This window comes from Lissotriton vulgaris, chromosome 1_1 (assembly GCF_964263255.1).
Source record: "Lissotriton vulgaris chromosome 1_1, aLisVul1.2, whole genome shotgun sequence".
NCBI classification, from domain to species: domain Eukaryota; kingdom Metazoa; phylum Chordata; class Amphibia; order Caudata; family Salamandridae; genus Lissotriton; species Lissotriton vulgaris.
The window spans coordinates 1,427,582,506-1,427,596,335 of NC_141685.1; the positions used below are offsets into that span (position 1 = coordinate 1,427,582,506).

Genomic DNA, 13,830 nt, shown 5'->3' on the forward strand with positions numbered 1-13,830 from the left:
AAAAGTGAAATGGAAACGTTTCTGCTTATGGTGCCAGAAATCGAACCTGCATCCTCTACAGGCATAACTTGAGCTACCTTATCTGCTCCTGTTAGCTCAGTCGTGGTTGTGCACGTGTCTATTAAGATACATCTCACTGCAATATCTAGATATAGACGCTCTTGCCATTCACTCTCTTTATCCTCAAGCAGAATCATCAAATAGTTAATGATAGGATTGTTCAGAGTTTTTCCTTCAGTAAGGGCTCCTCCCCTGGACTGGCACCTAAACATAGTTCTATCTCATTCCATTTGAACCTCTACACAAAGCAGACCTCACATTTCTCACATGGATTGTCAAATTGTTGCTGGCGCTCACTTCTGCAGAAGGGTAGGTGAGATAAAGGCTTTCAAAACTCAAGAACCCTTTTTGCACTTCACGGGTGATTCTGTTGTTCTCAGAACTAATCCAAAATTCATTCTCAAGCTCCCTATGGATTTTCACCTCAATTAAGCTATAATATTACAGACTTTCTTCCCTAATCCGACTTCATCAATGGATGGATATCTCCATATGCTAGATATCAAAAGATGTCTAATATTCTACTTGCATCGCACAGACTAACTTAGAACAACTGACCAATTGTTAGTCTCATATGGACATACTCATGAGGGTGCTAAAGTCACAAATGCAACCATTGCTCTATGGATCTCGCCACGATCCAGTTTTGCTACTCAAAGACTGGCAAACCGCTCACAACAAAAACCAGAGCACACTTAATTTGGGCAGTTTCCACTTCAACTGCTTTGCTTGCGGAAGTGCCTCTGGGGAAAATATGTTGTGCTGCGACTTGGAAGAGTGTGCATTCATTCACGCAGCATTATTGCCTGGAATCGAGGCAGTGCAGTCATGCAGCAATCGGACAGGCTGTACTACGCCACTTATTTCAATAGGTGAGCTTTTTTTGGTTACATGTGTTTGCTTCTGTATTAATGCACATTTTATTGTGTGATATATATATTTCTAAAAGCATCTTAAAAGTACATGAGAACATTCTTGGTGCTATTTTAGACTTATATGAATTTTGAATAATGTTGCTATCTTATGAGATAAGAGGATTTACATTGTTTTAACGTTTTTTTAGGTGCAATTTTTTCATCAAAATGAGTATGGTTTTACCAACCAATGTAATTTTTGTAAAGCTGAATAGTATTATATTGGGTGTTTAATTATATATTTTATCATGTATGCTCTATTTTGCACTTATTGAATGTATTTCACATTTCTGTTGATCCTTTACATAAGGACTAGTATGTGGCAGTGATGTAGTAGTATTTTTTCCATGTCTGTAATTGAACAACACAGCTGATGCACAGGAAATACGTCACACATTTGCACTTTAAATGTTTAATCCGCCCCCTCAACTGTCTCATGTGATCAAGGCCCCATGCGGGCTGAAACGCGTTATGGCGGCAGTGGTGTTGGGCATTAAATACAAATATTGCACCATCAATTGGGTTCGCTTTGTCTGTATCCTACGGATTCCTACCTTGAGATGACTCCGCTTCAAGTATCCTTCGAGATTGCTTCCTCGAATCCAGAAAAACCCCTCCTTTGATTGCGGGCCATACGGCAGGAAGCAGTGATTCTGAGCACTTCAGAATCCTCTACTCTCCTAACAAGAGAAGCCTTGGTTGCTCCGGGACAGCGGAAGTGCAACAAGCAGCAGGGAAGTGTCATGATGGAGTCGAGGTCGGAGGTCGGCTGACCGGAGGACCCGTCCTTTGCCGTTACCACCTCTCTGCGACAGGAGCCCCGCTGAGTGTCCCGTAAAGGAGTGTGCAAGAAATTGACGGCAATATTTATCGGCGCTATAAATCTGATTGTAATATTCACAAGCCCATTATTTGACACCATGTTCGCAGACACAATGAGGAATCGGGAGGAAGCAGTTACCAGCAAGTTTGTTGATTCCCCGGCCGGGGAACGTGTACAAAGTTTGATATCCAGCAGTCCACCGGATTTGCAACCAAAGATCAAGGAGCGCTTCAAAAACCTGGAGAAGGCAAGTAAAGCGGATCAGGCAAAGTGGTGGGAGCACCGCTCGCTCACCAGGTACTTGGAGGTGAGAAGGATACAGCGGGGTCTGCGGATAGTGCTCGCACCATCTTATGAGAACCCAGACCCCTGCATGCTATCCGAATGGGCTTAATGTAACCTGGAGTCCTCTCGGCGTTTGGTGGAAATCCTTGTTAAATACCTTGAGAGTGACCGGGTGGCATTACAGAGCCAAATCGACGCACTGAATATGGAAATAGACAAGTTACCCAGCTTTCCCAATATTATTAAACATTGTGAGGAAATGACAGTGCATCTGCACCGAGAAGAAGAAGTCATAAAGAAAAGGAAGGCATATAAATTCCAGCAAGACCGGTTGGATTATGAACATGGGCAAATATTCACATTTGCGAAAAAGTATGACAGTGTAAAAGCAACTAAGAAGTTAACACCAAGTACCTCAGCAATATCGTAAACAGCCAATAATGAACTTCCGGAGGCTTCATCACTTTCGGAGTTAAGCTCAAATATAGACAGTGAGTCAGACAATGATCAACAAAGGGCACAGCGCTTGGGGTTTTGAAAATTCACCCTGGCACAGGAATTAGATTGTATGCACCTGGATCAGAGGCAGACTCTACGCTCTGGTGCTCGAAATGCAAATACCAACAAAGCACCAACAGGAAGCGGGGCGCAAGGCGGAGATGCAACAAACAGCGCAAACGTGAGTAAAAAGCCGCCCGCTGGATTTTAATTCCAATAGTAGTGATTCCCAACCTATGGGTATCACAGGATGCCCATCACAGCATTGTGCTATTGTGATTTAAGCATGTGAATCTATAAAAGTTCTGATACTAGAGAGGAAATAGAGTTACTTATCAGTAACTGTAGATTTCCAGTATTGCTATATTTCATAGATTCACATGCAACCCACCTTCCTCCAAAAAGGCTCTTCTTATAGCTATGGATTATTTTTCCCACTTGTGCTTTGAAAATCTGAGTGATTGAGCCTCTTTTGGGAGTATTATAGTTGGTGCTATTGCCTGATTGGGTGGAGTTTGGTCCTTTTTTTAAAAGGACATAGATAGGTTACTAAAGTGATTGTTCATTGCCATTATAACCTATGATGATAAATAGGGCCCCATTAGGATGTCGGGCTGATCGCCACCGCCATGCGGGAAGTGGCGATCCGCCCAAAATCCTTCCCCGCCCGCCACTCATTTCCCCCCGCCATATTACTATGGTGGGGGGACCGTAGCGGACGGAAAGACCGTCCGCCGCTTTTCCGCCCGGTCAACGAGTTGACCGGGTGGAAAAAGGTTAATCGCCATCCATAATAGGATGTGGGCGGGAATATGCTTTTCCGTGGCGGCGTTGCCACCACAGAAAGGCATGCAGGAATGTCTTGACGACTCCGGGGGGTGAGGGGTGCACATGGGGGTACCTACGGTACCCCCTTGAACTTTTCTGTACAATGTGGCAGGCACCGCACGGTGCCTGCCACATTGTGCATTGAAGTGCGCAATGTGCATTTTCAGCATTGCGACGGGCAGTGCTTTCAGCACCGCCTGCCGCAATGTAAAAAATGCGGGATGCGCCCGCCAGTGTGACGGGCGCATCCTAATGGCCCCCACAGTACCACCTCCTTTATGGCGGCGGTCCCTTTTTACGTCGGGATGGCAGGCGGGCAAAGTCTGTCGACCATCCTAATGGGGCCCATACTGTTTTGTTATGGTACCCTGGGACCCCAGTTCGGCAATGGGGAAAGATTCAAGCATGTGAACCTATGAAAGATATCAATATTGGAGCAATACAACTACAGGTAAGCAAATCATTTTCTTACTTATCAAAATTATATGTGATGGTTATTTATTTATCTTTTCATTTACATTTTTATTGCCAGTATATGGCTGTCACGTTTAGGCAGTGGCATGCTTTCTTTTTTTCCTGTATTTTTGTTGCATATTCTTGCAATAATGAATTTATTTTTAACAACAGGCTTTGTCAAAGCCAATAGGTTTTGGCTCTAAAAGCTCTAAAAGGCAGAGCTATTGGCTTTATCAATGATTTTTGGTTATTGCATATAACCACATGCACCAGAATGCATGTGCAGGTGTCCCTGGCTATGTTGTAGTTGTTTCTATTAAAAAATATGGATTCTGAGATGACTATAGACGCCCAGTCATGAAGCATGGGCATGCATGCTTCATGACCTTTGGTGCCCATTTTTCATTAGAAAGGTGTATTGTATTAATTTACCTTTTGTTCAAGAAAATGAAAAGGTGCACTACCCTGAAAATGCAAACAGATGACCAGGTTGCGCTTAGCTGCTGTTCTGATATATTCTAAGCGGACAGCTTAACGATCCACAGAAATATTGAGCTTGCCTAAACGTTTCTATATGGCCTTTATTTTAATATTTACAGTATTTAGTGCAAGTTCTAACAACGTACCGTAAAATGTGATGTAAAATATTGTTTTTCCTTTGCCTGTCACCGACTATGATCAGAAAAAATCTTGCGATAGCTCTTGATTAAGAAATGGGTCAGTTTGTAAGGTTTCTTTTTTTTAAAGATTTGTATACGTTTAGAATAAAACTTGTGTTTCTGTATTTGAAGGAGGATACCTTGCCCAGGTGTCCCATAAAATCTTGTTGCCCATGGAAACTGTTTTGTGAACTATTACTAACTGTTATTGGAGATGGGTGTGTGTGCTCCGAGGCTGTACATTTTTAGGTGCCTTTTAAAATAAAAATTCCAATACGGTTCTCATAGATTACACAGGTAGTGCTAATTTACCCCGATGTGGTATTTAGCAGCATATTACATATTGTAAGGGTTATGTTGCTGCATTTTTGTTATTATTTAAGAGGTCCGTGAAGTTCGGGCAGTAAAATTGGTGTTCCTAACTTTCCTCTCTTTGGGGAAGAGGGTACTCTTAGGGCTGCCCTGAGAATAGAAATCTTTTGCAATCTAAAAGCTCAATCCACGTTTTTTAGGTCCTTTTTATGTGCAATTGACAGTTTTGGTCTTAGTTTAACTCCTGCTTCTCCAATGTCTAAATCTGGTCTGAAAAATGTGTTAAAGAAATTTAGATCTCCGATCAGTTTAGCCAGAGACATTGCTTTAAGTAAATCAAGGCCCAGTAACCTGGCGGGCAGTGGGAGTACATTGGGGAATAAACCACAGCCTTATTTAACTTGGAATATCCCTCATGGGATTAGAAGGCTGATACTCCTACTGAGATTTAACCTGCTGCCCTTAAGAGACGTCACTGGTATCTGGGATGAAACACCTAGAGAAAAGAGAATTTGTGAACTGTGCCAGTCACAAATTCAAGATCTTAACCATGTCTTATTTGTATGCTCTAAACTGCAAAGTGCAAGGCGAGAGTTTTTAAAACTAGTATATATCAAATTTAATATTCACTCTGCTCAGGACGCACACTCTCTGGTTTTGTCACCCCCGAATTAAATGGTTTGTTTTAAGATTTACCAATTTTTTAGAACATTCTTGCCTATTTATTAGAATCTTGTCTAAACGTAGTACTCTGGTTTCGATTTAATATCAACTGGTTGACTATTTAATTGTTCCATGTATTCATTGCATCGTTTGCACATTACTTAGTGTGTATATAAGAAATTTTATTTGCCGGTTATGTGATTGTTTCACGTATTATAGCACTATTTGCACATTTCATATTACGTTTGATATCATGTTATAGTAATGTATAATGAAGGAATTTTGTACTGTATGCAATGCCTTTTTATTTTAATTTGTCAGTGTGTTTTTGTGGACCTCTGTAGGAGTTCCAAAACAAAATAAATAAATTGTGAATTGATAATTGAATTGTGTTCCTAATTTGTCTCTATAAAAAATTCAATATTCATTTTGCTACACAAATGAAGAAGTGGAGCATAATCACACCATTTAAATGTGTGATATGCTAGTATGCAGTCACAAACACTAACTACCAAGGCTGATGTTAAACACGGGCTTCAAAAATGCTATTCTGTTGTTCCTTGATTCTGTGAGCCACAGAGTAGCCGAGCATTTAACTATAATCCTTCTGCTTTTTCGATTCTCAACAGAACCCAGATCAACTTCACAGTAGCCATTGATTTCACAGCTTCAAACGGTAAGTACGATAATTTGGCTATATAAACCTTTGGAGTGTAGATTTGCAAACAACTAATTATGTTGCTCATTGCTGTTTCTCTGTTCTCTCTGGACGTTTTAAATGTTTCTGTGTCTGCAATGAAACGTGATTTTTGTATTAATATATGAATAACAAACATTATTGTTGGCTGTGTGGCTTTCATAGCTCAATGACAAGTCAATACTGTTACAAGTGGCTAACCTTTTTAGTGAACTTACGCAACCTTCTTTTGCATTCTTCCATGAGTTTCTGGCGTTTTGGGTTGTTTTTTAGTACCCCGCATAATTTTTGCAAGTAATTAATTCTGCCTATGGTCATGGTCATCAAGATTCAAGCTTTAGATCGTTTTATCTCCAAGACTTCCCCTCACCCTCACTTGGGACAAAGAGCTTCAAATGAAGCTTCTGTGTGTGAGCTTCATGGTTCCAGTTCCAGGACTGAGATCTAGCTCAGCCAAAGACCACATCTAACCCACATATAAACAAACAGTAAACTAAGTAAAGTCCTCGAAGCTATCCAAAGCACAAGACAGCCCTATGGTACGAGATGGCAGGCAAACTTCAAGATAAGACCTGTTTGTTTCTAAAGCGTGATCTATGTATAACATAGCTCCCCTGTACTGTGAGACAAAAATATCACATCCCATGCCAGTAAAAGCCCAAGTCCAAGAGATATGGAACTTAAGAACAATCTCACTGTTGTTTGGGAAGCATCAACCATAGCTGCTGCTTTCAAATTCCTCGCGTTTGGCAACAGAGAAGTAAGTTACTTCAGTGTCCAGATTATCAAGATTGTTTTGCAATGGGAAAATGCATCCCAACCAGGTTGGACATTCTTTTTAGGTACCCTTTTCGAAAAATCCAAAACAGATATAACACAGGAAACTCTATGAAATTGCAAATGCCTTAGTTATCCAAAATGAAGATGTATCTATTGAACTCATTGTGATCCTTATTGCCTGGGCTGCATGCCACACCACCAACCTGCGTACAAGAACCCTTATAATAAAAATAAGGTCTGTCCAGACTCAGCCTGTGTGTTTTGTCAAGGTCATAGGTATCCATTAGCACTCACAGAGGTGTCAAATAACCCCAGTACAGGCAACTACAGCTCGAGTAACCATGGAAAGAATTACAAGCAGAGGTGTAACCCATACCCATCTTCGCATCCATAGTGCCAGTGTAGTACACCTCTAAATCTTATTTCCACTAATTTATATAGTCTTATTTACAGGCAAGAGGCTGCATCACAAAGGGGTATAATTGATTTGCTTCGGAGCAAATGTTATGTAGCTGGCCATATCAGCCTTGAAACATTTTTAATGTAGGCCCAAAGTAGCAGCATAAATACTCCTTTCACCATCAAAATGGAAAGTCAAGAATTTTTGTAGAATTTACACAAATGACCCCTAGCTGAATAAAGAATTGTATATACTTTTCAGAAATGTATAGCTTTCCATGTATCCATTATAGGTTTCCCACTTATTTCTACCACTAAAAGGAAGGAGGTTAAAAGCACAAAAAATAGGAAAAATAATCTATGTCCCAGTAGAATGGCAAAATTGTGTTGAAAATATTGATTTTGTGAAAAAAAATCTGCCTGTTGGCGAAAGCTGGGAAAATGGTAATTTTAACACCACAAACCCTTTGTTGATACCATTTGCCGGGAAAAAACAAGACACTTTATTCTGCAGCACTTTATTTTTATTTTTCCCCAGAGAACCAGATTTAGCTGTATTTTGCCTACTTTTTCAATCCCCTCCAGGGGAATCCATAAACCCCTTGTGCCTTTAGAATCCTCAGGGAGTTGGAAGAAACGGACACAAATTTGAGATGGGTACCTTATGTGGACAAAATGTTATGGGGGCCGAAGAGCGAACTACCCCAAATAGTCAAAAAAGTGTGTGGCACAGGAGTGGGGGAAAGGCCTGGCAGCAAAGGGGTTATAGGTGCCACCAGCGGCAGCAAAGCTTCCATTAACTAAGTAAATGTTGGAAACAATTTCATCGACATGGAAGATGGTGAAGAATCTATAGCTACACCTAACTCACCTGTCTATTAAGATTTGGGGTTTCTGGAGGAAGCTGGTCTGGACACTGTCGTCATGCAACAGCTGTGTGCTAGCTGCAACGACGGTTATGGGTCGATGGACCCTTACAACTCTCAAAATTTCAGAGCAGGCACTGAGTCCCATGCAAATACAGAGGTTAGTAAAATTGTTAAATAGACACTTAACATCTTATCCCTTATACACCTATACTTAATTTATTAACAAATTGTGTGTCTTTCTTTTTTTAAATGTAGAAAGCATAAGAGCTGTGGTAGAGGGTCAGCCTTCAAAAGTTAATGATGTAAATTTCTACTGTTTTTGCTGTTCAAAACAGACTGAAAGTTCCAACAACACGCTGCTGCCTCTTGTATGTAAAATCATAAAAGCGGATGGTTCAATCATAGCCACAGCCGCTCAAGTGGCGATGATCGCTTACCCCATCGCAACCATGTTTATTCAAGTGGATATCACCCTCGGCGATCGACTCATCACGCAGAGTAATACATGTACACCTACAGAGTCTACATCAAGAGTATTCTAAATTACTGTAGCGATGCCCTTGACCCACAGCTTTCTGTGGGGATCTTCTACAAGGATACATAGGCACTGTTTGAAAACAAGGCGCTGGACGGTGACAAAGGTTTTATAAAAAGAGCTAGGTTCGGCGCAGGCAGTAGACCTTTTGACATACTATGGCGTTTATATTAGACTTCTTCTTCCAAGATAAACTGCTCGTCAATGGTATTGAGCTTAAGATCAAACTTAACTGCAACAAGGACTCTTTCTGTCTCATCAGCGGGGATGCAGAACAGTATAAACTGGACATACTGTCCGCGAGCTTGTTTGTAAACAGATTGAAACTGTCACCAAGCATCAGACTAGCTCACGCTGATGCTTTACAACTATCCAACACTCAAGAACACAGTTAAAAGAGTAGCTTTGAAAGTATTCAGCATTCCCACTGGTACCAGATTAACACAACAGTAAAATGTATTTTTGGCGCAACTTCCCAAAACTTATTATCATCGGTTTTGTCGACGATACCACTGTTAGAATACTCCATCCCCCAAACCCCTTCAATTTTAAACACAACGACATCAACTACGTGGTGTTGGTCCACAAGGGATCTGTGATTCCTGCAAAACCCTACACAGCCAGGTTTGATACCTCTAACTTTATCAGGGACTATCTCAATCTGGTTTTGATAACTGGGAAACACCTGTGGGACTGCAAGGTAGTCGTGTCAAGGGAAGGATATAGGTCAAGATACACACTGTCAAGCCCTCTGCGACTCCCTAGCCTCATTCTTCCACAACAAGATTGCAGACATCCTCAACAGCTTCGACAACCAACCCGGAGACCAACCCATCCAACCATTTGCTGAACATTCTCCCCCCGTGAACACCCTTAACGACTGGAACCCAATCTCCACTGAGGACACAATCCGCCTGATGAATTCCATCCACTCAGGATCCCCCACAGACCCATGTCCTCACCACATCTTCAACAAAGCAGACTCCGTCATAGCACCGCACCTCCGAGACGTCATCAACTGCTCCTTCAACTCCGCCTCCTTCCCGGAAGACTGGAAACACGCTGAACTCACCGCCCTTCTGAAAAAACCCACAGCGGACCCCACCGAACTCAAAAATTACCGCCCCATTTCGCTCCTTCCATTCCCGGCCAAAGTCATCGAGAAAGCTGTCAACAACCAACTCGCCGCCTTCCTCGAAACCAACAAATCCCTCGACTCCTCACAGTCCGGCTTCCGAGCAAAACACAGCACTGAGACCGCCCTCATCGCAGCAACAGACGACATTCGAACTCTACTGGACAATGGAGACACAGTCGCCCTCATCCTCCTCGACCTCTCTGCAGCATTCGACACAGTCTGCCACAGCACCCTTTTACAACGCCTCAGAAACATCGGAATACAAGGAAAAGCACTTGAATGGATCACCTCGTTCCTTACCGGAAGAACCCAGAGAGTCCGCCTTCCACCATTCAAATCCGAGGCCACTGAAGTCATCTGTGGCGTACCACAAGGATCCTCACTCAGCCCCACCCTCTTCAACGTATACATGAGCCCCCTCGCGGCCATCGCCCGCCAACACAACCTCAACATCATCTCCTACGCGGACGACACTCAACTGATCCTATCACTCACCAATGACCCCAGCACCGCCAAAACTAACCTACACGAAGGAATGAAAGAAGTTGCCGAATGGATGAAACAAAGCCGTCTGAAACTGAACCCAGACAAAACAGAAGTCCTCATCTTAGGCACATCCCCCTCTGCATGGGCCGACTCTTGGTGGCCGGAAGCCCTTGGAAAAGCACCCATCCCGACAGACCACGCACGGAACCTAGGCGTCATCCTGGATTCTTCACTCTCAATGAACAGACAAGTCAGCGCCGTATCCTCATCCTGCTTCAACATTCTTCGCATGCTCAAAAAAACATTTCGCTGGATCCCCACCGAAACAAGGAAAACAGTCACCCATGCTCTGGTCACGAGCCGACTGGACTACGGAAACACCCTCTACGCAGGTACTACCGCTAAACTCCAGAAGAAACTCCAACGAATCCAAAACGCCTCAGTCAGGATCATATTAGACATCCCGCGCAATGAACACATCTCTGGTCACCTGAAAGACCTCCACTGGCTACCCGTCAATAAGAGAATCACTTTCCGACTGCTAACCCACGCACACAAATCACTCTACGACATCGGACCAGAATGCCTCAACTCACGACTGTCCTTCTACACCCCCTCCCGCCATCTACGTTCTTCCAGCCAAGCCCTCGCCACTGTACCTCGCATCAACAAGACCACCATGGGAGGCAGATCCTTCTCATACCTGGCTGCTAAAACATGGAACTCACTCCCCACTTACCTTCGCCTTACCCAGAACCACCTAGCATTCAAAAAGCAACTTAAAACGTGGATATTTGACAAGTAATCCTCCTCCCCTTTCTAAGCGCCTTGAGACCCTCTGGGTATGTAGTGCGCTATATAAATTCTCTGACTTGACTTGACTTGACTGTTTGCATTCAATCTGACTCCTGACATGGAAGACGAGGTTCATTATAACTTGGTCAAAAATGGAAACATTAAAGCTGAAATACGGTTTAGTCAATACTTGCCTGTGAATGTGGACATGCTCAGATTTTCTGTATTTGACAGCTTCATTCAGGTCAACCACTCCCGGCAGATTTTGTTTGACCATTTTTAGAATATTGTGAAATGGACAAGGCTCAGGTACGCAAGCTCTTATGCTTTCATAAATATGCTAAGACATGCTTTTTGGTTTTTTTTCCAAGTGATGGGCAACCTGGGGAAATCAGGTGTAGAAAGACCCTGCACGCTCATCTTTAACACAGATTCTCATTACAAGGGTGGAACACACTGGGCGGCCCTGTTTATGGATATTGAGAAGGTTTCAGTGTTTGACAGTTCAGCAGAGTTCCCTGAACATAGCATCTATACAAAACCTATAATCAATCATGTAAAAAAGCTGCTGTGCGGGTGGAGTATAACAAGATGTGGGTACAGGATTCTGTAGGAGCAAACAAATGATGGACAGAATGCTGACAATGCAAACATTCTCCCTCAGTCAAAAGGCCGGGGTTAAATCAATTGTTCTTTTGCCCACTACGCCACCCCAGTTTGGACCCAGCCATATGTAAGTCAGTCTTGTCCCTGTGCCGCATGGGAACACACCAGACTGAACTGTCAGGCCAGGTCCTTCCTGGACCGTAAACAAGCATCCTGCGACCGGTTTCAGGGTATGTCACCCTTCTTCAGCCAGCCTAGCTTGAATCCAGTGCCACAGTGAGCAAGGGACCCAGGTCTGGGCATACCCATCCCATTTAGGACGAAAAGTGTTACACCAAACAAATGATGGACGGAATGCTGACAATGCAAACATTCTCCCCCAGTCAAAACAACTAGGTTAAATCCATTGTTTGTTTGCCCACTACGCCACCCCGGTTTGGACCCAGCCATATGCAAATCAGTCTTGACTCTGTGCCCCATGGGAACAGTCCAGACCGAACGGCCAGGCCAGGTCCTCCCTGGACCTTAAACAAGCATCCTGGGACCGGTTTCATGGTATGTCACCCTTCTTCAGCCAGGCTAGCTTGAATCCAGTGGTACAGTGAGCAAGAGATTTAGGCCCAGATCTTTGTACTGGGGTGAATGTATGACATTGTTCTGCATTCTGTCCATCAATTGTTCTTTTTGCATTTGTCACCCCGAGTGGGATGGGTATGCGCAGACGTGGATCCCATGCTCTCTATGCCACTGGAGTCAAGCGATCCTGGCTAATGAGGGCTGAAAGCCCGAAACCGGTACTAAAGTGCTTGTTTGCGGTCCAGGAAGAACCTGGCCTGGCAGTTTGGGCTGAACTGTTCCCATTGGGCGCAGGATCAAGACTGATGTGCTTATCGCTGGGTCCAAAATGGAATGGCATGGTGAGCAAAAGAAGATGGATTTAGGCCTGGATCTTTGTCCTGGGGTGAATGTATGACATTGTTCTGCATTCTGTCCATCAATTGTTCTTTTTGCATTTGTCATCCCGAGTGGGACGGGTGTGCCCAGACGTAGGTCCTGTGCTCTCCATGCCACTGGAGTCAAGCTATCCTGGCTGATGAGGGCTGAAAACCCGAAACCGGTATTAGGATGCTTGTTTGCAGTCCAGGGAGGACCTGGCCTGGCAGTTCGGGCTGGAGTGTTTACATTTGGTGCAGGGTCAAGACTGATTTGCATATGGCTGGGTCCAAACTGGAGTGGCATGGTGAGCAAAAAAGGGATGGATTTAGGCCCAGATCTTTGTACTGGGGTGAATCTATGACATTGTTCTGCATTCTGTCCATCAATTGTTATTTTTACAGGATTCTGTAGCCATCACATGCGGTGAACATTGCATATATTTTATTTTTAAAATGTCAGATGGTATGACGGTTAGAAATTTCTTAAGTCTATATTTGAATGATCTTCTTAACAATGACAGTATAGTTGTGAAATATGTAAAAGAAAACTCTCGGGTTAAGATGCACTCGGTTAAAACAGAATACATCATTTGTCAAAATTGTAAGGCAGTGTAACACATGTATGTGTAACGGCTGCTGTCTAAAATAAAGGAATTTAAAACATGAATTCAGACTCCACATTTGTTTTCATTCTCATCTCCAACACCATAATTAAAATGCTTTTAAAGTTGACAGAATCTGGTTTAAAAATTAAAAGTGTATATTACAATCAGTTTTCTGTCCCTCTATTATGATGATAGACTTACTAAAGAAATAGATGAAGAAAAATCAGGCACATACATTGTAAAACTATACATGCAAACATTGTAATGCCTATATCAAAGAACAAAAAGTCCCCATACACATCAGGCGGTAAACCAAGTGTGCGACTTCATCAATGTATTTTTTCTAGATTCCGCAGACTTACCCGGGGTACTCCAAAAGGGGGATAGCCGTGGAGTGCTAGAGGCTGCTGGCGATGGAAGGAAGGGGACTTCAAAAATTAAAGCAGGCGTCTGTGGTCACCTTTACCCATGAGCATCGAAGGGATGT

At 43.1% G+C, this 13,830-nt stretch overlaps 1 protein-coding gene across 3 annotated transcripts in view; it reads left to right on the plus strand.

Moving 5' to 3' along the window:
* The window catches only part of CPNE8 (copine 8), a 990,278-nt gene that overhangs the window by 760,991 nt on the left and 215,457 nt on the right, over positions 1–13,830 (plus strand). For all 3 annotated transcript variants that reach the window (XM_086967237.1, XM_086967238.1, XM_086967242.1), the window contains one exon: positions 6,128–6,174. In XM_086967237.1, coding sequence (XP_086823363.1) covers positions 6,128–6,174 — 47 coding nt within the window. The remainder of the gene's footprint in view (positions 1–6,127; positions 6,175–13,830) is intronic.